At 39.6% G+C, this 27,250-nt stretch overlaps 1 protein-coding gene across 3 annotated transcripts in view; it reads left to right on the top strand.

Moving 5' to 3' along the window:
* LOC135701565 (neurexin 1-like) overlaps positions 1-27,250 on the top strand; it is a 215,666-nt gene that overhangs the window by 14,702 nt on the left and 173,714 nt on the right. Inside the window, exons 1-2 of one of the 3 annotated variants that reach the window (XM_065222407.1) lie at positions 21,236-21,396; positions 21,533-22,540. In XM_065222407.1, coding sequence (XP_065078479.1) covers positions 21,956-22,540 — 585 coding nt within the window. In that variant the 5' untranslated portion in view covers positions 21,236-21,396; positions 21,533-21,955. Of the gene's footprint in view, positions 1-21,235; positions 21,397-21,532; positions 22,541-27,250 lie in introns of those variants that run through there. The other 2 variants (XM_065222408.1, XM_065222406.1) reach the window with 2 other exon arrangements.

Here is a 27,250-nt window from a genome sequence, read left to right on the forward strand (position 1 = left end):
AATGTTTGAAGCAATTGTTAAGCAGGTTAAGCATCGCATTTCAAATAATCAACATGGTTTTTTTAAAGGTCGGTCAACGTCTACTAATCTGTTGGAATTTGTAAACTTTTCTATTGAAGCAATGGATAGAGGTAATACCGTTGAAACCTTATACACTGACTTTAGTAAGGCCTTTGACAGAGTAGACATTCCATTACTTCTTTTCAAATTAAAACGTTTAGGTATGACAAGTACACTTTTAAAATGGATTGGATCATGCTTGACAGAAAGAATACAGATGGTCCACTTTAAAGGAAAAATGTCCTCGCCAGTTAATGTTACCTCGAGAGTTCCACAGGGATCTCATTTAGGTCCTTTATTATTTATTTTATTTGTGGATGACGTGAAGTTTGTGTTGAATCGCTTAAATGTGCTCATATATGCTGACGATATGAAACTGTACATGGAAATCTTTAACAATAATGATTTGCTACATTTAAAAAATTAAAGTGATGTTTTCTACAATTGGTGCGTTAAAAGTCTGCTGGATATTAATGTTAAAAAATGCAATATTATATCTTATTCCAACACACTTCTCTAGATTTTACATGTACTCTAGAAAACCAGCTGGTTGTAAGGTGCGATAAAATTAGGGACTTAGGAGTAATTCTTGACTCGAAGTTGACATTTGTAGATCATGTGAATACCACAATTCACAAAGCAAATAATATGCTGGGATTCATAAAAAGATTTAGTTATCATTTTAAAGACCCATATACCATCAAAACACTTTATATAGCTTACGTGAGATCAATTCTCGAATATTGCAGTGTGGTTTGGGCTCCATACCATGAAACTTATATAAATCGTATAGAATCAGTTCAAAAACAGTTTTTGTTATTTGCTCTTATGAAACTAGGCTGGACCTCTTTTCCCCTTCCTTCTTATGAGTCCCGTTGCATGTTGATAAACATTGAAACACTTAAGGGGAGGTTTACTTGGATTTGGCTGAAAAACAGTTGAACTTTGGAATTTTTTTTCAGGAGAATGAAAAGACAAACGAACTTCCGGTTTCGATAATTATATTTGTCCACTATTCCTGAATACTTGGAAATTTTTTGAAGGTAAAAAAACAAAATGGCGACTCAAAATGGCGGCTCGCGTGGAGGAGTGTCAGTCAGGTTTTGCTGCAGAACTTCGAGTGCACACCCTCTGGTGGTGAACTGAAATGAAATTTTTTTATTGTGGTTAAAGTTGATAATATTCCCTATGGCTTATACCTAACTAGAACGAAATCCGACAAAAATTGACCAAATTATGGACATTTGAAAAAAATAGTGCTTTTTTTACCCATTTTTTTCTCACTTTGACCTTGCTTAAAAAATAGTAACTAACAATTTTTTTTTTTCATTTTAGGTATAAGCCATACAAAAGTAGTATCCTTCAAAGCGCAATTTTCCGATTGTAAATCGGATCATTTGTTCAAGCCCTATGCTCTAAGTTGTTATAAAAAATATGGTTTCGAGAAAAACGCGTTTAAAGTTTTTGTAGCGTCCCTCAGCGCGCATGACAAAGGTTCACTCAAAGCGCCATAACTAGCTAAATATGTTTCGGATCGTAAAATCCTTTTGGCCACATATTTTACACACTTGTAGCTTTCATTTTATGCAAAAAAATCAATTTTTTTGAAAAAATCCAAGTAAACCTCCCCTTAAGAAACGAAGAGAAATTCCCATGATTTCCTTTGTTAATAATATTATCTCACAACGCGTAAATTCAGAAAAAATATTAGCAAGCTTAAATTTTTACGTACATTCACGCATGTTAAGAACTCGAAATGTATTTCATTTGTCACCTCACAGAACGAATTATGGTAAAAATGAACCAATTAATAGAATGATGAGAGTGTATAATACTTATTGTGAGCATATAGATCTAACGATGTCTAAAGATACAATAAGGAGAACACTAACTGCTAGGATTTCATCTCGTTAAGTTTAAAACAATTTTTATTTTTTAAATGTTTGTATATGCAGTCTACATTTACTGACAATGTCAAATAAAACGTATATTTTAAAATAGCATGTAAGGCAACAGCACTATTGTAAAACGGTCTACACTGATTGACGACAAATAAATAAATAAATAAATAAGAAAAAGTCCGCCATGTTTCACACATAGACTGACAGTTACATATGAGATTTCTCCATAGGAGTAAAGAGTTACAGAGCTCTCTTCAACGCCAATACAACAAGCGTTAATGTCTTCTTTGAATGATTTGCAGACTTTGCTTGCCACGGCTGCATGCCTAGGAGATGAAGAAGGGCATAACAAAGAAGAATTTTGTCTTTTTGCTGTGTTTCCCATTTGCAACCCTACACTGAGTGGCGCTCTTTGCGTCGGAGCCGTCGGAGCGATGGCTACACATTGAGCTTTCGTTATTTCTGGGTGTGTGTCTTTCTTCTCTATTTACGCTGCTTTACACTTGCGCAGGGTGAAAAACAAGCCAACTTTGTGTTTGCTTGATTCTCACTTTGCATATTTTAGAAAATCAGTACATTGCACGCATTGAGTGATGAGATAACAGCCCTGCTATCCACTATCAATTGGCATCAACTATCATATTCTGTTATAAAACTACGGTCTTTGATCGTGAAATATGTGAATACAACATCAAGTCAGTTTGTCGCATCAAGCGAAGTAATCATATATCAGTCCTATATACAGAAAAAAAAAATTGTTGAATATTACATCCAAACAGCTGCAAACAGGTAATTCCGCTGGTGGTGTAATATTACGTTGTACGATGTATACCGATTTTGCGAACATAATTACATCCATTGATGTAATATTGTATCTGATTTTTGCTATTACATCATTATTTCATACATCAGCTTGAATTACGTTGATCGAAATTAAATTTTTTTGCTGTGTACCGTTCCGATTCAAATTTCGGACGATTCAAATTTCGGACACTTTCATTTTTAATTAAATATTACATCCAGTTAGAAACAAAATAATAATGTTAGATGATCGTGGAGGGCACTAGTCAAAAAAATTTAAAATTTACAAGACATGTGGATCATATTCGACCGAGATAATCAACTTTTAAAAGTGTCCGAAATTCGAGTTTAAGTGTCCGAAATTTGAATCGGCACGGTACTTAAATTAAATCGTGCAGAGGTGAATTTACAGTTCTGCTTTACGAATTGCACTATTTTTTACTATATAATATAACATTCAAGCTTCAATGCAACTGATTTAAACTTAAAAAACCCGAATTTATCCACCTATGGTGTGATCAGACCCTTCTTACTTATTCAAGTTTATTTATTTTATTGTCATTATCAGTGACCAAGCCCCCCACCCCCGTGTCATCCAGTGACGCTACGCCACTGCCTGGGGGTACCCGGAATATATCCGGGTGTAGTCTATTTGGTGAGGCTACCAATCACCTTATCATCGTATTTTAATGTGATTTAATGGGTTTTAATTCAATTCATATTCAAGCAACTTCCCCGGGGTACCCGGAACATGTCCAAGTGTGTCCAATGTGGTCTGGAACACGACATGCATTGATCTTATTTTTGAATTCTGTAGTAATTTGATGTGTCGCATGATGGTTTTGATACGTTTTCCGTTAGATCCAGCGTGAAGGCCCATATTCACCGGATCTTATTCCGGCCATATCTCCGGAACCGGTTCACCGATTCCAAAACCGTTAATTAGCGTTCAATGGGACCCCAAGACCTATCATTTGGCGCCGAGTTTGTCCAAATCGGTTGAGCGGTTGAGCGGTTGTTGAGAACACACACACACACACACACACACACACACACACACACACACACACACACACACACACACACACACACACACACACACACACACACACACACACACACACACACACACACACACACACACACAGACATGTTCCGATCTCGTTGAGCTGAGTCGAATGGTATATGACACTCGGCCCTCCGGGCCTCGGATCGATAGTCGGTTTTTCAAGTGATATCTATACCCTTCTTTGTAAGAAGGGTAAAAAGGTTAATAAATTTCCTATATTTTTTTTCAAATATTCACATTGGTCTGCCATTTTCTCAATGTCTATTTTTTCTTTACGGGACTGATGTGGGTTTATAGGCAGTATATTGAACTGTACCTATCAAAAGATGATTAATGATGTAGCGTTTCAAAATTATCACCAAATTACTGATTATGTATGCCGTAATATTTCATGTTTTATAACAATCGACAATTGCCAAACTGTGGTACCGTGACTCACTAGTGGCTCATCGATACCTATGCAGCGTACACTACGGTTGTATGCACATTTTAATTTGCAACAAACATGGTTCCCAGAGATACACCAATGAGTACAAATTTGGGTTTGGTTGGTTGGTGTGATGTGCTCGTAATGTCTACATGGTAGTATTGGCAAACATATTTTTGAATATAAAAACCAATAAATGATCCATAAAATATTGGAAAACGTTCCATAAAAAACATCCAAATGATCCATAAAACATCGGAGAAAATCCCTAAAAAAGTGTGGATGATCCATAAAAAATATCAATATTATCAATATTTTATGTGAAACTTAGCAACAAAATTGTAAAAATGTACCGCTAAATTTCTAAAGAATGAACATTGAAATTGTACGAATTACCCATAAACATATTGCAATTGATCCATAACACATTCAGCAGTGAACCTTAAACTAAAGAAAGTGATCCATATAAAATCAAGTTTGCGCACCTAAAAATATATCCATGTTCGGATTAATGAAAGCAACTTCCTTAGAGCAGTCTCGTTTTGGACAGCTTGAAGCTGAAATAGGTTTTATTAAACTAATATAAAGTCTAAACCAATCTTAATGCTTATAATAAAACCTATTTCAGCTTCAAGCTATACAAAACGAGACTGCTCTGAGGAATTAGTCAGAGGAATCAACACCACCGTTGAGTGAAGAATAGAACAGCGATCGAAACTGTACGCTTTGTGAAGGCCATGACCACGTAGATGATACGGTCCAGTGTGATGTCTGCGATTTCTGGACCCATTAAAGTTGTGCTGGTAAGACAGCAGCTGTAAAGGAGGTTCCTTAGACGTGCTCGAAGTGCACACATATGCTGAAGGTGCCGAAAGGAACCAAGAAGTCTGTCCCAAAGAAACCACCTAGCAGAAAGAATAGTGCGAGGAGTGATGCCGGATCCAAATCTAGAAAAGGAAGTACCAATGAGGTCAGCCTGGAGGAATCCCTAGACCAGTTGTAGCAGGATAAAAGTGTAAAGGAGATAGCACTGGAGGAAGAGAAATTCCTCCATGAAAAGCGATAGGAGGCTGTGCGGGAGATTTTTCAAACCTAGAGTTATCTTCCGTCACTCTTTCAACAAAGATTTGACTATATTAAGGATTTAGGGATTCAATTATTATTATAGTGAAGCACGCAAACGATGTAGAATGAGCTACTTACTAGTTACTTAGGGTAAATCAAGTATATAGCGTTTAGGAACAAATTGTAGGTTACCAAATTTTAGGATCAAATTGAAATATCTAGATTACGCAAATTTAGGGTTATTAAATTCAATATTTTCACGAACTCCTCCTTCAACTAACCTACTTTAGTAGCTAGTTCACTACAAATCACTAAAATTTAATTAAACGATTGTTATAGTAACAAATTAAGGCAATTAACTTAATTTAGCTATAAAACGTGTTCAAGATAGTTTGGATAAACTCACAGTTCCGTTGAACCAAACGTGACGTCTGTCATTTCTGACACCGACCGTTACCGTAGCTCTCCGAATCTCCCACAGGGTTGTCGCTGGGTTTGGCGGTACAGGGTTATCCCGATATTCCGAACAGTCATGATCCATAATATTATTCACGTTTTGGACACTATATTATTAATTTTGATCAATAAACCTCTACCTAAAATATACGGACAGGACAGTATATTATTCTCCATGATATGCAGTGGTGTAATTTTTAAAGGTTCTTGGTTCAAAATTTAAAAAAAAATATTGCCCTAAACATGATGTAGACATGACGTCTGATTTATGGATCAAGCCTATATTTTTAGTTGCGCAAACTTAATTTTTTATGGGTCATTTTCTTAAGTTTAAGGTTCATTGTTGAATGTTTTTATGGATCAATTGTAATATGTTTATGGGTTATTCGTACAATTTCAATGCTCATTCTTTAGAAATTTAGCTATACATTTTTACAATTTTGTTGCTAAATTTCACATAAAATATTGATAATTTTGATATTTTTTATGGATCATCCACACTTTTTTAGGGAGTTCTACGATGTTTTATGGATCATTTGGATGTTTTAATGGAACGTTTCTCTATATTTTATGGATTGTTTTATCAATTCTAAAGGTGCATACTTAGGGCTGCCGGTAATATTTGAGCAGAACTACACCTACATAGTTGAGAAAAATTATGTATTCCAAATCCATCCAATAAGCGCATATGACGAATGTTTACAATGAGCTTTGCTGAAATTTCTTGCTTTTCTTTGACACTCCATTTAATTTTTTAAGTCATCGCTTCGGTTCGCCATGCATTGAGTAATTTCCGCATTACTCCTAGTTCCAGTAAATGTAATGCATCGTCAACAATGTTAATCGGTAATTTTATTAACGGTAATACACTGCGTTGATGATCTGGATATTTACCGTGATGGAATAGCTCATCAGTTCTCAGCTCCGCATCTAATTTTGGAAACACCATGGCTCTCGTATCTGGAGAATATTTCCCCTTGGTAGTGCATTTAATGCAACGATGTTTCCTGTTTAAGTTTCAAACGCTCGAATTTTCTATGAAATTCGGTGGCCATTTATCAGTACTCCAGAATCCAAAAAATAGCAGTAGCTTTTGTATCATCGGTGACAAAAATTCATCAGCATCCACGGGTTTACTCGTTCCATAGTAAATTCCAATAGTCATTGGCTGAATGTGAGGAAACTTATGAATAGTGGCAACAATTGGCCAGGTGTTTAAGTCGATTTTGAAGACCATGGTGCCTATCTATCCCGTTATCCTTCATATCTATTATTTCTAGATATCTTGGAGTTCTCATCAGTGTCCTGAGGGTCTTTCGGATTGCAAATGAGTGTTGAGAATATCAGCCAAGGATTTTAATGCGGCCTGAGATATTTGGAATTGAGATGCCCATTCTCGGATTGCTGACGTTAGGTTAACTGGAAAATGTTAACACACAGTTGATACAACTCCCATATTGTTGTTAATTGGAAAAATACCTTCAGAAGGTTGATGCTCATAGATCAAGTGTAGGCAAATAATCCACAGGATCGTTGAAGCTAACTATCGAGTTGGAATCTGACAGTGGTTGAAGTGAAAAATCTAAATTTGCCTTTTCTGTATGCACCCTCCATTTGTTTTTGTGCTTTTGAAGAAATCGGCTTTATTTTCCACTTTTTCGAATGTGTGTCAATTTATTTTTCATCACAAAGGAATTCATTTGGCTATTAGTTTTTTTTTGTTATGGTCCATTTTTTTGACAACTAACGATATGACTGAATCTGATCTTATATACACATATAAATGATCATCAACATTTTTAAAATAGAACGCGTTAAATAATTCCAAATTGACATCAAACGAACTCATATATAATCTCGCAAAGAAGATTGTAATTGAATCAATATTTATCATCTTAAACAATTTCAACAATATCGAATTGCATCTTATGCAACTTCAACTTGATTTGGATATGTATACGATTTTAAACGAACATCCTTAGACGATTGTAGTTTTCTGGGTCTAAACATCAACGTACGGAGTTCAAATTTTAGTTTGTTTCAGAGTTAGGAGAAAATGCTATACTTATATCAACATGAAGCTTTAGTGTAATAATTTATTAGCTAGATAAAGTTAGAGGATAGATTGAGTTCGACAGTGTGAAAATTGGAAGGAAGTTGGAATTGAGCGTAGGGTCATTAATGTGACAATATCAATTTCGATGACAAAAAAGTTTTAAAATATGAAAGCTCCCGGTCATGATGGAATTTTATGTATCCTAATCAGTGTTCGGAAAAGCTCGAAAACTCAAATCTCATGCATGAGTTTCCAGGTTCAAAAATTCATTGCTTTATATTTTTGCGTTATTCATTGTTATTACTATTGTCTGTGCATCAGGGGTTGGAAAACTAACACAACATGCATAGACATGATATCAATTGACGTTTGAGTGGTTTTTATGAGTTTAAAGCTGGAATGATTTTTCATCGTTGTGAGTGTGAGTGCGTGAATATGCATGAGAATCTCAAGCGTGAATTGTGTTTGCCGCATTCGCACGCGAATTCATTCTCGTAGGGAGGCTCAATGAATGAGATTTGAGAATGATTTCCACTGATCCTAATAAAAAAAACTTGCAGAGAGTACCTTGGTAATATTATTTAACAGATGTTTCCATTTGGCATATTTTCCTGATAAATGAAAAAACGCAAAAGTTGTTCCAATTCTGAAGCCGAATAAAAATCCAGCTGAACGGAAAGCTTCGCTTTCATCCAAAATAATCTTTTTTCCCTAAAACAACTTTTCAAATGAAAATGTATACGAAAACATCTAAACCACGGCACAACTGAGTACCACCCCTATGTATACAAAAAAAAGCGTCCAAATCGACGGAGTCGGAAGGGGGGGGAACGAAAGTTGTTGTAATTGTTCCATCACTCTTTTGGCACCAACACAGCAACGCCACGCACTACTGGCACAAATGGTGAGAATGGAACATTGCATGACAGGCTGTTTTTTTTCTATTCTAGCCTGGCATGCTCCCGTTTTATGATTCAGCTGCAGTAGCACGAAAACGCAAAACATCATGCGAAACATGACGCTGATGGGTTGCTTCGGTTTTGTTGTTGCTGTTTTCTTCGGCTGTCAGCGTGGAATAGCTTATCTGAACCTGGGAACTTTGGGATCACACAATGGGTAAAGTAAACTTGTTAGGGTTACCATGAGTTTTGTAAATAAAGGAGGTGAATGCCCGAGTTTTGAGCAAACGTTTTGAAAGAGCTTGAAGAGTGACAGATGTATATGAAAACGACGAGAAGAATGGCCGGTCAAAAATTTTCTTTTTCTTTTCGATTTCACAACAGCAAAAAGGCATTCAAAAATCAATGATCGCATTTAACTTCACATTCTGCGCACTTTAAGGTCTGTACTAAAAAAAATGCACCAGACAAAAGTGTTCGCCAAACATTTATTTTAAGTCGGATTTTCTTGAAACTTTCAGGCAATGAACTAATACATATGGATTATGTTTCGGCATAATTACTTTATTCAATTTCCTTTCCATCGCTGAAAGCCCGCACCTTTCCTTTAAGACCCCTCATTACATTTTGTGCAATGGTGGAGCCGAGCTTTTTGGTCACTTTCATCCATTTTTTCTTCAACTCCAGCTCGTTCTTAAGCACCTTGGACGATTTTCGAACTTTGGCCTTCATTATGGCCCAAAATCTTTCCACCGGACGAATCTCTGGTGAATTTAGGGCGCTGGCGGTTTTTGGTACAAAACACCGTTATTATCTCTGTACCAGTCCAACGTCGATCGCGCGTAATGGCATGATGCCAGGTCCGGCCAAAATAATGTCTCGCCTCCGTGGGATCGCAGGAAAGGCAACAGACGCTTTTGGAGGCACTCGGTGCGGTTAATTTCGCTGTTGATGGTACCCATTGTGATGTACGGTTTACTCAGTTTACCGCATTGGCATATGGCCTGCCAGAGCAAGTATTTTTTTGGCGAATTTGTCCACTTTCTTCTTCCTTATGTCTTCCGGAACATCAAACCGTGATTTGGCATCGTAGAATTCAAGCCCCGGTATCTGCTTTGCGTCTGCCTTGATGTAGGTTTCGTCACATCGGTTTCGTTAACCACTCTCGATACACCTTCCTTGCGCGGGATTTGGCCACCGTGTTTTGTTGCCTTCCGGACCTTGAAGAAACGAAGCCCAGCTCGTTTCATGGTTTGCTGAACGAACCAGGCGGAACACTTTGCCTTCAGAGCCGCGTCGCGAATCGAAAGGTTCGGATTACGCTTGAAATAATCCAACACCTTCCGGGCCTTCACAGGGTCAGCTGTCCTCGATTTTCTTCCACTTCCAGCCCACCGCTCGGTCGTCTGGGACTCCTTAAACGATTTTACCACCCGAGGCACAGTTGTATGGGTGATTCCCAGTTGTCTTCCGATCCATCTCATGGTCGCAGTCGGATTTTCCATGACGGCGCGCAAAATTCTCCGGCGATTTTCTTCTTGTTTCGATGACATCTCAATAACCACTGAACCGATTGTTATGAAATTTCGCACATGCAAACAATTCACTCCAAACTAGTTATACCCAGATTTTTACCAACGGATAAAAAAGTTACACACGGATAAAAATGGTGCATTTTTTTCGAGTACAAGCCTTAGATGTGCTCATGACTAACACAAAACGCGATAAACTGAAGCCACTAAGTAGTGGAAACACACGATTTAAAACAGCATACACAGTAACAGTATAACAATGATGGATGAACAATACAATGGTTCTTGTTGAGAATTGGTCACTTCCCCAGGGGCACCGATACTTTTTCGAGATGCCCAATGTGATCATGGACCATCGGTTTAGCCGGCGTTGATCCAATTACATCATTTGAGTGAGAAAATATTATGATCACCGTGTGTAAAATTATAACAGAACATTTTTTTACTATATTAGAGAGATTTTTAACCGATGGCTAGTTCATCTCTATAAAATAGGAGACCCCATAAGGGGGTTCTGCCTGCAAATTTTGTTACGGAGTTGGCTTACAATTCACATGTACTCAAATAAAAGCAATTGAAACAGATTCCAGTAAAAAGACTAGCAATACAGGTAACGAAAAGAAAAAAGTAGAAGGATCTGTGCCTAGGGACACGAACGGAAGTTTGACGTAGGACCGCTAGTGACGAATCAATCATCAATTATCTTAACTCTATCCGTTTTTTATTTGTAAGCTTATCAAATTTGTAGTATTTATTTCAAAGAGAAAGTTGATGAAGAGAATCCAAAGGACTGTCAACTTGAGTGTTTTCGATTCATCTACCCGACTTTAAAATGTGTATTTTGAATTTTTTTTTATTTATGAATTTTTAAGTTTTGTGCATTTTGGTATTAAAGTGTATTTAATTCACCCCTCACAGGATTTCCTTCCGAATTATATGAATGAGGCGGGGCGGAAAGTATCGTTTGCGCAGAATATGTAAAAAAGGAGGGACTTCGAGAGATTGAACTCGTGAGATGTATTCTCACAAATTTGATTTTATTGGTTTTCTGGGGATTGAATATACACCCAAAGTGAATTATTCCCACTTCTCTCAAATTCTATATGGATTTTTAACACTTCCTACCAGCGTGTTCTGGAAAATGAACGGACGATGATTAATCTCATCAATACATTCGGGCCTACAATTCCACACCTTCTATAGACAGGTTGAGCCTTGATAGCTAGCTGCTTGCGGGAACTGATGATCTTGCCCAATGTCCAAATGATACTCTTTAACAAATTTTTGGTGGCCCTGAAAAGGACCGTTTTGTAGTGATGGTTGAGTAATTCTGAGTTGGGTGTTCAACACGGATGAGGCTGTCGAGCTGTATGTCGTTTGGAGCGAGGGTGACACGCTTGGCATAGATGACCGACCCGCAGCGACTCACGAAGAGCTACTGATTCCGATCCATAGCATAGCGGTGCAGCTTCTTCCTCCTTTGATGGTTGCTTATGTGGGCTCTGCAGCTCGCTACTTGCAGGCAGCCTTCCGTTGTTACTGGAGAACAATTTTCAACGCCACACGCCGAAAGCACTGCTACTGCTGCTACTAATTTCCACGACCGAACACCACCACACAGTGGTGTGGTCGTTGGGACCGTGTGGTTCTGGGTATGGCGATGAGTGTGCAAAATATTACGCAATTCCATCCTCCCTATTTGCACGCGCCCGAGGATCGGAGGCGAATGGCACTTCGACTTGTTTCGTCTACTTACTACTCTCTGATGACTGTGCTGGGGAAGCAGCATATGAATGTAGGTAATTGATGGATTTGTTAGTTAATTCGACGCTTTTGGACAATTCTGGACATTTACCAGTTTGTCAATAGTTTTTTGTTGAAAATCAACATTCTGATCAACATGCGTAGCCATATTTCTGATCGATTGGTGATAAAATTATTGAAATTGGACCAGGGACAGCAGTTATTAACGTTCAAAATCTTTCTTAATTTGTTACATGTTCCATTTTCGGCTTTCACAAAATGTACCCCCATATAGAAATCAAAGACGTAGTCCTACGTCTAAAATCAATCTGGTACATCAAAGTTATGTAGGGTTTTGAAAGAGATTGGAGCTCCACCGTCGGAGGGGTAATCCCCCGTCCGGCAGAGATGTCCCGTCAGCCAAAAGAAAGTTAAAAGAACCTAAATGTTGTTGTATAGCCCAGCGTCCTTGAGGAAATAAATAACTGTCGCTAAAGTGGAAGGTTCGTCGCCCAGTATGTCCCTAATGCTGTTTTGGAAGTGCGTCCCAGGTAACAATTTGATGCTTAACAAGTGTTGATTAATCGATTTCAATTTAGCCTTAGATTGAATAATTGCTGTACATAGACCACGTTAACCTTTGTCCAGCTTTTAAACATCTAAATCTGGTGATTTTAATCAGCTAAAAGCTTAACAGTAATAGACATTATAAGCTTTTTAAGGCATTAAATAACAGTCTTTTCCAACCCTTGTTCAGCCTTCTAGTTTTATTTCAAAAATAATAATGGAAGACCTCTTCATATCTTATGCATTTATATGGAACTGCTTCAACTTGGTGCTGACTAATTGGATTAACATATTTATATTGTTAATATAAGTCTAAACATTACCTTTGCATTTTGGGATTCGAACTGGCAGTCGCTGATTCATAGGCGTCAACCATACCTACTGGATCATTTAGGCATATGTGTGGTAAAAGGTAGCACATCAAACTTAAGTTGAATAACAGAAACCGGAAGAGTATTATACAGCAATGCAGAATTGTAAGCAACAACTGATGACAGTTAAACATTCCTCTCATTTTCAAGTGCACTTAACACAATGTGGACACAAGCACGCGATTTATTTTGATGGTCATTTGGATGCTATTTTAGTGCCATAATTGAGTAATATTTTTGGAATGCGGTCTGAAAATTCAGTGCAATAAAAAGTGGTGAACAGTCACAACACAGAAGTACAAATGTTAATACTTTCGACGTCCTCGCCAAACCACTTCTACCTGGTACTATTCCTAATAATCTCCTTTTCCTTAACTCTACTGCTGCCACTGCCTGTAATTAGAAAGGTAGGCAGTGAATTTAGTAGAACTAAAATACCGGACATGCAACGAGTGACACAGACACTTACGACATTTAACAAATCAAGCTATCAAAATATGTGTAACGCATTGCCGATTTGTGGAGTTGTGTTAAGCTTAAATAAGGCTTGTTAAATCTTTGGATCAGCTAAGCTATTGAGGTTGGATTGTGGGGATAAAATTCGCTTCATGCACTACTAATCAACTATATATTCAGCCTGATGTTAATCAGCTTTGAACACCTGAAATCAACAAATAATCAGCTTCTGTTCTTAATGTTCAGCTTGAATTGTTACTTGGGGTACTGCTCCCGTAGATGTGGTTCCGAAAACGTAGCACATTCTGTGGAACTGCATCCCACCAAAACTATGTGAGATCCTTGTATGGCCTGTCCTAAGACGAGAAACCACCTTCTGGTCCCGTACTTTCGACATATCCGTCCACTTGCTCGTCGTTCCTTTGATTCTTCGGATGAATCGGGATTGGGGTTGGGCACCACTCTGCTTCCCAGGCTTCCCACATTTTGCTGACTATCCATCGCTTTATGTCCTGTAGTGGCAATTCGTCGGTGTAACGGGGGCCAGCCGGTCCAGACCCTGCCAGGCTGTCGTCTTCGCTATTTTCTGGGATACCGTAGTGCCCAGGGATCCAGGAAAACACCGTGTTCGGAGGTGTGGCCTCCACGATACCCTGTATCCAGGGCTGAGTCAGGGTCTCAGATGTAAGGGCTTGTATCACGCTGTACGAATCGGACAGCACCAGTGTGGGCTGGTCCAAGGGTGTTGTAAAGGCAACAAAGATGGCCGCAGCTTCGGCGGAGAAAACCGAGCATTGTGTATATGTGGGCATGGGTTGGTTATTCCAGGGCTAGCAGTTCGGCTACTGTTCTCCTTAGCATTGCAGAGTTATCTCCAGCCTTGAACCTGCTCTTTATCTGACTCTCGATTTTTGGTGGAGGTATGCGCCAACTTTTGTCTCCGTACCAGTGGACCTTGGCCACTGGGGGGAGCTCCTAATTGGCAGTCATGCGGAGGAGTCTGTGCCCCTCATCGAGGAGAAAGATCCTGTCATTTCCGAAGGTCATTGCTGTAAAGGCAGCGGCTTTCGTTGCAATTGCTGCGGTTCTACGATGGCGGAAGGGCAGAATACTCGCTTCGATGCATGCGGCATCGGCGGGTGTTGACGGAAGAAGACCGGAGACAATTCGAACGTAGGTGTTGAAAGTTGGTGCTAGTATCTGCACGAGCTTTTCGGTGGTGATGCACGTCATCTCAAGACCGTACAGTAGGCGACTATCGATGACGGCTTTGGCCTACTGGCGACTATCGATGGCGCGGATCAAGTTGATCCTACTGCGGCAGTCGTCCTTGATCGCCGTAAAGTGATGCTCGAAGTTGAAGGGCCGGTCAACAAGTACCCTCAGAATACGGACCGTCTTGTTCAGTGGTATGAGCTGGGTTTGAACTTTGATAGGTGGCCCGCTGACACGGTGCCAGGATGGACACACGTGGAACCTGACGCTTTTGGTGGCCAAGAGCTGGAAACCTACCGCGCTGGCCCACCTGGCTACAGTGGAGACTGCTGCCTGGGCATTACAGAACAGTAAAGCTGAATGTCGTTCCAGAGTGACCCAAACGGAAACCGAAATAACTCCGGAACCATATATTAACCCAAATTTGAGTCATTCACTCTTGTTTTTTTTTTCATTCAAACTTGTGTTCCCCTTTCATCATTCAAACTTTTGTTTCGTTTTGAATCATTCGACATTTGTAAATTTGACGTTTTGTCCCTTAGACCGCTTGTCATTCGACGTTTTGTCCATTCGACCTTGTTAGTTCATCCCTCTTTGAATTATTCAAACATTTGACCTTTTGTTCATTCGACCATTTGTCAATTCGATATTTGGTCAAGGGGATAGTCACTCCGCACATTGTACCAAAAAACAGATTTGGGCACACCTGGGCACACTCATTGGCACTCACGATTAATTTTGTTTATGCTATTTGAAGGGTCCGGCAGCACTGCACTATCTCTGCGCCTACGTCAAAATTTGATTGAATCATTGTTGTTGACACAATCCATTTTTTTTGTAAACCGCAGCAACCGTGAATTTTCACTTAGTCTCACCATGGATTCCTCAAAAGACAATCAGCTCAGCACTCATCCTATGCCTCTGAACCATTTGGCGATTTTTTTTAACTATTGGTTAAAATTTGACACATGGAAAGTTATCGATTAACCCTGCTATTCGAGCATGGTTATATCTGACAGACAAGAAGTTAAATTTTGACAACCGTGGCTCAAAAACCGGTCGATCGACAGCACGGGGATTTTCGAACATAGAAAATACCTTTCGAAATGTCACTTTTATCCACGAGTTAAATTTAGCTCAGCAAATGGTTCACAGCCTAAAGGCGCAGCTACAAAACAAAACCATGACTGTACCTGCCACATAATTAATTATACTAATGCATAAATGGTACAGGCATCGAAGGCTCTCAATTAATAACTGTGGAAGTACATTTAGAACACTAAGTTGAGAGCACGCAATAACCTAATATGCGATAAGCAATAAGCTTGAAATGCGAAGAAGAAGAAGAATACCAAAATTAGTGAATTCACTACTGTCAACCGGTGGAAACTAAAGATTTTAAATTGGCTCACTACTTGACTAGCCTATTGGTCCCAAGCAAATCGATTAACGTACCCCATTCTAGTCGAAATTCTAGTACTACACAATGTTTGTTTTGATTCGATTCGCTATGAAAGTTTGACAGATAAATTGAGGGGTTCGTGGATTTTCCTATGTTTTGAGGGGTGCATCGATTAGCTTTGGACCGAAGAGAGTACCAGAGCTGAGCCAAAAAGTTGAGTACGTTTCTTCTACTAGTCTTAGAGTTACCTCTATGCTACTGTGCTGCGAATGGTCAACATTGCATGCATAACAATATCCCACTCAATCAATCCCGCATTCTTAACATCACCGATTGTGATGTGAAGAAAATGTTCCTCTATGAAATCTAATCGCTCTAATCCTCGGTAAAAATCTCATTCCTGCCGGATGCATGATACCTTCCAGCTCCGCAAGCTCAATCTGTTATTTATCTACACACTTAGAAATAACTAATTTTACACGTGTTGGAATCCATCTTTGACAAAAAAGATGAGACGTAAACAAACATGGCATGTAATATTAAGTGCTCCGAGCCTCAAAAGTTCGTTACTCGACGAAAAGTACGTTTGAATAAGCTATATTTCGCGTCGGTTATGGCTCAAATTTATGTCAAAATCGACGCTCGTATATGTCACTCTCAGAGCACCTAAATTTACATGATTCTTTCTAAGTGTGTAGATATATCAGCTGACAGTGGATTTATGTCCAGAAGGACAATGCTCAAGCTAATTTTTTGTAGCAGCCTGAAATACCATCCGGCTGGAGCTACTCGTCGTGATACCAACAATCAATACGAAACTAACGATTTTAAATTAGCTCACTACTTGACTAGCCTATTGGTCCCAAGCGAACGATTAACGTATCCCATTCTAGTCGAAATTCTAGTACTACGCAATGTTTGTTTTGATTCGCTATGAAAGTTTGACAAATAAAATAAGGGGTGATTGGTTTTTCCTATGTTTCGAGGGGTGAATCGATTAGCTTGGGACCGAAGAGAGTACCAGAGCTGAGCCAAAAAGTTGAGCACGTTATTTCGGGACCTTCTAGTCTTAGAGTTACCTCTTTGGTGATACTGCGTTGTTATTTTTCACCGCACTGCTTCCACGACGGCAGGTGCTGCTGCTGCTACACCAGACATTGCAACAACGTTTCGCAAATTTTGGCATATTTATCGCGCAGCCTGTCACGCAGCTTAAGTTCCGTTTCTCGGCTAGCGTCATCCCGGTCGCGCTCCCAGTATAATGTTCTAGGCAAGAAAAACAAAACATTCAAACTGTCAGAAAACCAGGTTGCCAAGCATGCAATTATTCACAAACAAAGTTAGCCCGATGACAGGCACTGTTGGCACTGCCGGCACAGCGTGGCATACTTGAGGCGTTGGCGTAAAATAAGCTTGTAGAGTGACCACTTGTATTTTGTCCATTCAACCTTTTGTTCATTCAGCTTTTTGTCCCCCTGCTCATCATTCGACCTTTTGTCAATTTGACCTTTTCTTTATTTGAGATTTGTACATTCAACCTTTTGTCCAATCAACCTTTTCTCCATTCGACTTTTTCTCCATTTGACCTTTTTGACGTAGGACTACGTCTTTAATTTCTATATTGGGGGTCATAATAAAAAAAACGAAATTCAGTCATGTAATGAAAAATCCCAAACACGGATGCAACGATAGAGCGCAAATCGAACAAACGACACATTGCGCTTGCTCACATGGTTCACATTGATAACTCACCATTTCACCACTGAAAGGAAGGAAGGAGAAAAGCAGCGATTATAAAAACGCTTGGCAAATCGTTTTCTTCGTCATTTGCTTTCGAGCAATGGACGAATAAGCGTCAGACACGACGTATGAGTGGAACAGCACGCATCGCAACAATACGAAGACTTCCCGCAATAGGAAGCATGATTAAGCCACCATCATCCGGTTGGCATCGACTTGCACTGGTGTGGCCACCATTTGAAGAACAACCGGCCCTTTTCAGGGCCACCAATTTGAAAACGGAAAGAGTTAAGAACTAAATTATCAACATAGTTGTTCCGTCCTCTAGCGGTCCTAAGTCAAGCTTCCGTTCGTGCCCCTAGGCACAGGACCATCTACTTTTGCCATTTGAACGTTTGTGCATTCGACCGTTTTTCCATTCGACCGTTTTTCCATTCAACCTTTTCTCCATTTGACTTTTTGTTAATTCGACCATTTGTCAATTCGATCTTTTGTCCATTCGACTTTTTGTCTGCCTTCTTATAATTTGATTTTTTGTATATTTGACCGTTTGTGCGTTCGTCCTTTTGTCTCTTCGACCGTTTGCCCATTCGACCGTTTGTCCATTCGACCTTTTGTCTATTCGACATTTTGTCCATTTGACCTTTCTTCCATTAGAACTATTGTCTATTCGACCATTTGTTCATTGGACCTTATGTCCATTAAACTTTTTATCAATCTTCTCATCATTCGACCTTTTGTCCATTAGAAAAGCTTGTTTAATTCTAAAAGTAAATCTATAATATCTTTACAACGGTACCAAAAGATTCAAATTTGGTCAAAAAATGACAACGTTACAGACTCAAACGTGATTTTTTTTATCAAATATATCCGTATACAAAATACTTTATTTCAATTATAACTATACCAGAATATTATTTCAGAAGCATACTTTGTTGCAAAAGTTCTTAGTACACGTAATTATCATTAAATTAGTGCCCAAGATTCAAATTGGGTTAAAAACTACAAAGTAGATTGATTTTTGACGTAGGACTACGTCTGTGATTTCTATATTGGGGTACACTTTGTGAAAACCTAAAATGGAACATGTAACAAACTTTTGAAAGATTTTGAACGTTAATAACTCAGCTGGAACAATTTCAATAACTTTATCACCAATCGATCAGAAATATGTCTGCGCAATTGTTAATATTAAAACTTTATCATTATTCAAAATGACACTGTTGAAATTTTCCCGAATGTGTAACTGTTGCTATGATGATTTAAATTATCACCGATTGGCTGCGACAAGCGATTTCTCTTACACAGATTTCAAAGTTGAACACCATCTGGTCTCACCAAACGGTGTTTATTCAATCACCGGGTGGTTAGTGGTGGTGTTCTCCAGGACACAACGAAATGCTCCCCGCGAGCAGCTAGCTACCAAGGCTGGCCTCAACCGCTGATCGGATTTAGTTCCAATCTCCGTGTGTGGTGGTGTCCGGTTCGTCGGCAGCAGCAGCATTGCTTTCGGCTCGTGTCGTTGAACATTGTTCTCCAGTACACAACGGAAGACTGCCTGCAAGCAGTGAGCTGCAGCCTACATGAGCATCCATAGAAGAAGGAAGAAGTCGTGAGTCGCTCTGGGCAATCTATGCCAAGCGCGTCACCTTCATTCCAAACAACATACAGCTTACCAGCCTTATCTGTGTTTAACACCCTAAAAGCTCAGCATTACTCAACCATCACGACAAAACGGTCCTCTTCTGGACCATCATAAATTTGTAAAAGAGTATTTTTTGAACATTTGTCAAAGTCATTAATCGGATGTCAGTTCCCATATTAAGATAGATCTGGAATTAGGACGTAACAGATTTTGTAAACAATGACTTCTTTCGATGATGTCTTGAAAGTCAAGATTTGTCCACGCAAATCAACAACACCATCAGGTAGAGCAAGACTTCCCCTACCCAACGGTAATGCTGGTTTGCATGGTTGTGCCTTGAATTCCTAAAAATCATCGATAGAAGTCATTGTTTACAAAAACTGTTTACAATAACATTGGGGGTTCAATTTCAAAAACCAAAGTCGGTCGCAGCTACTTTCATATCTGATTTTGATCCAGAGATGATGGATTTTAATTCTGAATACGCCAATCGATAGTACTTTTTTCTACGAAATTGTTGAAATTAAGTCTATCATTTTTCAAAATGTCACTATTGAAAATTGCACGAATGTGCAACTGTTGATAGTTAAAATTATCACCGAATGCCTGCGAAAAGCGATTTCCCTAACTCAGATTTCAAAGTTGAGTTCCATCCGGTCTCGCCAAACGGTGTTTATTCAATCACCGCGTGGTGAGTGGTGGTGTTCTCCATTACACAACGAAAGGCTGCCTGCAAGAATCGATCTGCAGCCCACATGAGCATCCATAGAAGGAGGAAGAAGCCGCACCGCTGATCGGAATCAGTAGCTCTTCGTGAGTCGCTGTGGGGCCATCTATGTCAAGTGCGTCATACTAAAGAGTATAAACGGAGAGTACCCCACTCAAATTCCTATTCCTAAACACAAAACACAAGCTCCTGCTGCAGTTAACAAATTAGATTTATTATATAAGACCACGTAGTCCTACGTCACCATTGCGTACAACACCATAGGGTTGGTCCTTGTAGTTTTATGAAAATATTAGATAAATCTAAAGAAAATCACGACAAACTTAATGCAGAATTAGACAGATGTTAGGTTTTACAAACATTTTAGGAATTTAGTTATGAAGAGAATAGTGCAAGTGGAACTTAAACTGGTTGACAAATGATAGAGTTACGATGATTTCACTAAAAGTGGTTTCTTAAAGGTCAAAAATACACCTTCAAGACATTTACGTCACCTCTAAAGATAAATATTTTTGCCTAGCCAAGCCATTTTGAACCAGAAAAACAAACGAATTTAAGGTTTCATGAAAATTCGAAAAAGTAGCCGCACCTTATTGTGCATTGAGCCAGCATCTACCAGCAGGAGATTTCAGGAACAACTGAAACTCGTGCTAGTTGCTTTAGCTGGATGAGCTAGTGAACTAGCATAAGTGTAAACAGCCCATTATCATAAAAGTGGTTAGATTACTGGGCCACGGAACCTTTGAAACACCATTGTAGGAATGGTCCGAATCAGTAGTTTATTTGAGCGGTAAGTGGGATTTCATTAGTGACAAATTCTTTGAAAAATAGTTAAAATTTACATCACTCATCAAGGTCATGAGCAAAAATCTCATCCCTTGTATGGTGCGTCTGAAGTTCATTAGGTATTGATTAGTCTGCTGATAAAGCAACCGGGTTCAGGGAAATATGCATGTTGCAATAATATTGTGTTGGTTCCTTGACTGATAACCCACAGTATGACTCTATAAAACAACTTTCATTCTCAGAATTTGCAGTCGCAGTTCTTATACGACGTCTTGATCAGCATCGCCGAGAGAATACTGCGAGAAGTGCGATTCAGTACGGGATTAGAACTGCTGCGAGGCAGTGTGGTGTGACCGAAAATAGTGACACTTGAATATTTGATGGATTTTCTGTGGAATTATGTGCCGCGATTAGAACATACAGTCTTCGTCACTTATCTTTCCGGTTTCCTTGACGGACGATTGTTGATGTAAACAAAGTAATAACCGTGCGAACGTTTGTCCATATCACGGCCTACTTGAATTCCTATCTCTTCCCCGTTGCAGCGAGAGTGACAAGTTCCGCTAAAACGTGACACTGATCTAAATTTCAACCCCATTTTTTCATCCTTTCAGCTTTCCATCGTTGACAACCGTGTGTGGGGAAAAAAGTGAAAAACTGATAAAACAAAACAGAGGAAAACTGATCCTAGTGAAACAAATTGCCAATACGAAAAAAAATCACCCCTTTGAAAAGAAGAAAAGCTCCCAAAGTGTTACAACACATACACACAAGCGGGGTGAGAGCGAGAAGCCATCACTCCCCTTCGAGTGAGAGTGAGCAGGTCCCAGATGGGCCAAAGGGAAAACAGAGTGAGTGTTTTGGAAAAGTGACAAAAACGGCGTTTGTTGGTGCATCTGTGTGTTAGTGAAGGTAATGCGATTAGAACTTTTTCGCCAGTGAAACAACAGTGAGTGCACAGAGCGAGAGATCGATCGAGAAAGAGTGAGGGAGTGAGTGAGAGCGGGAAGCTCTCGCACTAGTGTGGTGAGACCAAGATGGCGTCGGCGCCTAAAGTTATTCCAGCAGCAGCAGCAGGTCAGGAGGAGCAAGCTGCTCTTCGTGCCCCTTCCAGCAGCAGCTGCACCGTCAACGGACGCCATCGTTCTCGGTTCTACAACTGTCAGCAGCCCAGCTGCTCCTGCTCCACCTCCCCCAACTCCAGCGAATGCATCCGGCACAGTCGTAACAATAATCATAATCGCAATAATAATAACCGTAACAGTTGCAACCGTCGCAGCCGACGGTTAGATCTTATGAGTGCGTCTCGAGTGTGGCTGTCGGTGGGCCTGGTCCTGGGCTATCTCGGGTGCCTGGGAGCCGGTTTCGTGCTGGATGGATCGCAGAATAGCTTCGCCCAGTTCCGGAAGTGGTACACCGGACTGAATGGCACCCTGGAGCTGGAGTTTAAAACCGAACAGCCGAACGGGTTGGTGCTCTACACCGACGACGGGGGGACGTACGACTTTTTCGAGCTGAAACTGGTGGAGGGGGCACTGAGGTTACGCTACAACTTGGGTGGTGGAGCGCAGATTATCACCGTCGGGCGGGATCTGCACGACGGACACTGGCACAAGGTTCAGGTGAGTAGCAGCGTCTATTGTGGGTTGTTTTGGTGGTGGGGGAATGAATTTCTAATTAGGAACCTACGCGGAATTTTATGAATGTCGGTGAATGCGTTGGAATCCCTGATGATGGAGGAATTTCTAGGAGGAGGGACAATTTGCGCGGGTGCATGCATTGTTAATAACAGTTAGCTTCGTGGAAGTGCCGACCATTCTACTGGAATGGGCTTCCGGTAAGTGCGAAAAATTTGCTCCCCTAATTTCAGCTACGGTTCAAATTTAAATATTATGTAGGGGAAGACGGAGTAAGACCGGCACCCTAACCAATAAATTTTGTAGCTCTGAATGAGCGGGAAATATCACCTTTTGCTATGCTGCATTTGAATTAGCGTTCCCCAAATAAAAAACATGTATGGTTATGTTGCTTAAGTACGTGTTTGTGGAATAACTCTACCATTCCGGTTATCGCTCGTTTATGCGATTTTCTTCTTCTATATTGTTCAGAATCGCAAGATCAAAGCGTATTTTAAATGGAATTGATATTTTGGGGTAAAGTGGCCATATCATGGTTCTCCGGATAATCTGGAGCTCTTGCAGCTAGATGTCATAACACGTAAACTGATAGAGTTGATGCATATATTATGTCACGCTCTAGGGGGGATTCTAAGATTTTGTGACAAGCAATGGGCCCATATCTAGATGTCATAACCTGCAAAACCGCGATTTTTTCCCCAAACAATCTAGTTGAAATTCAAATAATTCCAGAGCAATCAATCAAGAGAATTTCACCTACCTTTTCATTGTGTTGGTCACCCCGGGAGCTATTTGACAGCTCCAGTATAATGTCAATGTACCCCGAAAATTCTGGTTCTCTGGTTCTGTCAAATCGAAAAATGGTGGAGTAAATTTACAATTGGTCTTATTTTTGATCAACTCTTTTCTTAAACGTTTTTGAGTTTTGTTTTTGTAAAAACATTGATATTTTTCTCATAGTTATCCAATCGACTCAACATGACGGGATCGGAAAATGTCTGTCTGTGTATGTGTGTGTGAGAGCGCGTAACACATTTTTCTTAAACGAATTTCTCGGCAACCACTCTACCGAATTGAACGCAGCCATCAAATGAAAGGTACCATGATTCTATAGAATGCCATACACTAACGATATAATTCTTCTTCTTCTTATTCGCATTTCAAGATGATTGCTTAGTGCATATTAGCTTTTTGCGTGCTCTCAATTTAGTGTTCTAGTTATTAATTGAGAGCTTTTGATGCCAATACCAATGCATGAATTTGTATATTGTGCGGCAAGCACAATGATACTCTATGCCCAGGGAAGTCGAGAAAATTTCCAACCCGAAAGATTCTCTCGACCGGGAATCGAACCCGCCGCTTGGTAATACCGTGCCTTTACTGACTAGGCTATGAGGCCCCTAACGATAGCATAGATGGTACGACCATACCACATAAAGTTGGAATGATAACCCGAATTGGTGGTTATGGTTATTGTTAATGCGGGTGTTAATTAATAGATTTTCAATGGAACAACTGGTCCCGGAGATATGGACGGAACAAGACCCGAAAATCGCGAAATACGCGAACTAAGTGGTGTTTGTCAGCAACCACACAACCGAATAAACGAAACAACCGGCTAACAAAAGGAATTATGGTCACATGGAATGCTGTTGATCAAATTTAGAATCGGTCAACTATTTCCGATAAACATGCATTTTTGGAGCTAAGTCGTTTTTATCGGTAATAACTAATGCGAATTGCAAGCAACAACCACCTTCAAATGAAAATCATGATCCCATAGCCTCGTCCATAGAGCATTATTGAACAGATTCAGAATCGGTCAACTGATGCTGGAAATGTGGCAGGAACATGTTTCGGGGAATGTGAGCCATGATACTAAATTTGACCTGTAAGGAATAAAACATATCATGTGACAAAACAAATTACTTCAAAACATGATAACCAATTCAATTGTGGCCATTTCGAGCGCCGCGGATCACATTGATTAGTTCCGGGCATGTCCCAGATGCCTCCGAGGAATTAACCAGACCAGACTCAATAATGAATTTTGATTTCATCAAATCGATTAAATTCCAAGATATGAGGAAAATAATGCAACATCACCCAAGTAACAATACAAGCTGAACATTTAGAACAGAAGCTGATTATTGGTTGATTTAAGGTGTACAAAGCTGATTAACATCAGGCTGAATATATAGTTGATTAGTAGTGCATGAAGCTAATTGTATCCCCATAATCCAACCTCAATAGGTTAGCTGATCCAAAGATTGAACAAGCCTTATTTAAGCTTAACACAACTCCACAAATCAGCACTGCGTTACATATATATTGATAGCTTGATTTGTTAAATGTCGTCAGTGTCTGTGTCACTCGTTCCATGTCCGGCATTTTAGTTCTACTAAATTCACTGCCTACCTTTCTAATTACAGGCAGTGGCAGCAGTAGAGTTAAGGAAAAGGAGATTATTAGGAATAGCTCCAAGTAGAAGTGGTCTGCGAGGACGTCGGAAGTATTAACATTTGTACTTTAGTGTTTTGACTGTCACCACCTTATATTGTACAGAATTTTCAGACCGCATTCCAAAAATATTACTCATTTATGGCACTAAAATAGCATCCAAATGACCATTAAAATAAATCGCGTGCTCGTGTCCACGTTGTGTTAAGTGCACTTGAAAATGATAGGAATGTTTAACTGTTACCAGTTGTTGCTTACAATTCTGAATTGCTGTATAATACTCTTCCGGGTGCTGTTATTCAACTTAAATTTGATGTGCTTGAAGTTAATGATCATAACTTTCACCACACATATGCCTAAATGGTTTAGTAGGTTTGGTTGACGCCTATGAAGCAGCGACTGCCGGCTCGAGTTCCGAAATGCAAAGGTAATTTTTAGACTTATATTAACAAAATAAATATGTTAATCCAATTAGTCAGCAACAAGTTGAAGCAGTTCCATAAAAATGCATAAGATTTGAAGCGGTCTTCCATTATTATTTTTGAAATAAAACTAGAAGGCTGAACAAGGATTGGAAAAGACTGTTATTTAATGCCTTAAAAAGCTTATAATGTATATTACTGTTAAGCTTTTGGCTGATTAAAATCACCAGATTTAGATGTTTAAAAGCTGAACAAAGGTTAACGTGGTCAATGTACAGCAATTATTCTATCTAAGGTTAAATTGAAATTAATTAATCAACACTTGTTAAGCATTTTTAGAGATGAACTAGCCTAAGGCTAAAAATCTCTTTAATAAAGAATTAAAAAAAAAACTTGTTAGGCATCAAATTGTTACCTGGACAGTCTCACTCAAAGCTTATTCATGGCCTGCTTTTGACGTCCACATGAAGTGGAACCAAAAAATGTTTTCTGATGTGAAAAAGTTATGCCACCAACGATGGCTGAACCCATTGTTTACGTACGGTAGAGACATCTACAATTTGTAAGTGGGTACGTGAAATTAAGGTTTTCTGTCTATCCAGTATTTTACGGCCGCCACAATCTGGCTGAGTTTCTGGTAGGGAATATAAGATTTGAAGTATGGCTTGTGTCGTTTGACGTGTAAACGTTCAAATTTGAACGTTTACTCGTCAAACGACACAACCCAAACGTCAAATCATATGTTCCCTACCAAAAACTCAGTCAGATTGTGGTGGCCATAAGCGCTCGTAAAATGCTGGATAGAGGAGAGCACGGCTGAACTTTTGTTCATCTACAGTAAAAAAATTGACTCAACAGCGGGGCCCTGTTTACTAAAAATGAACACATGAATAATGCTCGCGAAACAATTGCAAAGCCATCAACTTTTGTAAATAATTTGCTAGGTCCTTTTCACGAGAACCGAAGTATGCCCATGCAAACCACGAGCACTATCGGAAAGGGGAGAATTTCCGCTGCCCGATGGTGTTGTTAGTTTGCGTGAGCATATTCGGTTCGCGCGAAAAAGTCTTAACAAGTTTTGTGTACATAAGTTGATAGGCCCGTTTCAAATGTTACGTGAGTATTATTCATGTGTTCATTTTTAGTAAACAGGGCCTCGCTGTTGTGTCACTTTTTGTCGAGTGAGTGAACTCAAATCCATCCGTACACTCGTCTATAGATAAAGCTCGATTCAAAGTAAATCTGGACGCACGGTTTAATGCACCACCGTGCCCCTGGTGGTTGGAACAAAAAACGTTTGACAGGCATTTGTTGACGAAGAAATTGGTGAAAAGTTTTTCTCGATTGATCGACGCATCCCGAAATTACGGATCATGGAAATTGAGAAAAGAAAATTAATTGTGCACAAACATCTAGAGAACCCTTCGTGGTCTGCATCAAAAATAGCAAAAGTGTTAAAATTCCCAAAGTCAACGGTGAGTCTTCTAATCAAACGTTACAAGGATACTCTGAGTGGGGATAGAGCACAGCGCATCTATCATGAAAGTGGCACTAGGGACAAAGAGCTGAGGAGAAAGGTGTTGAGGTACGTGAAAAGCAACCCAAGTGTCTCCATACGTGATTTGGCAAAGAAATACGATTCCAACTTTTCCACCGTGCGTAACATCCTTTCAAAAGAAGGATATAAGTCTTTTTGTACCAGTAAACATTCGAATTGCTCCCTGAAACAAAATTTAGTGGCCAAAAAGCGAGCACGATTACTATACGAACGAGTTTTGACGAAATTTGATGGCTGTATTTTAATGGATGACGA

The sequence above is a fragment of the Ochlerotatus camptorhynchus genome, unplaced genomic scaffold (assembly GCF_037179485.1).
Source record: "Ochlerotatus camptorhynchus isolate MF236.1 unplaced genomic scaffold, CSIRO-AGI_Acam_v1.1 ptg000168l, whole genome shotgun sequence".
NCBI lineage: Eukaryota > Metazoa > Arthropoda > Insecta > Diptera > Culicidae > Ochlerotatus > Ochlerotatus camptorhynchus.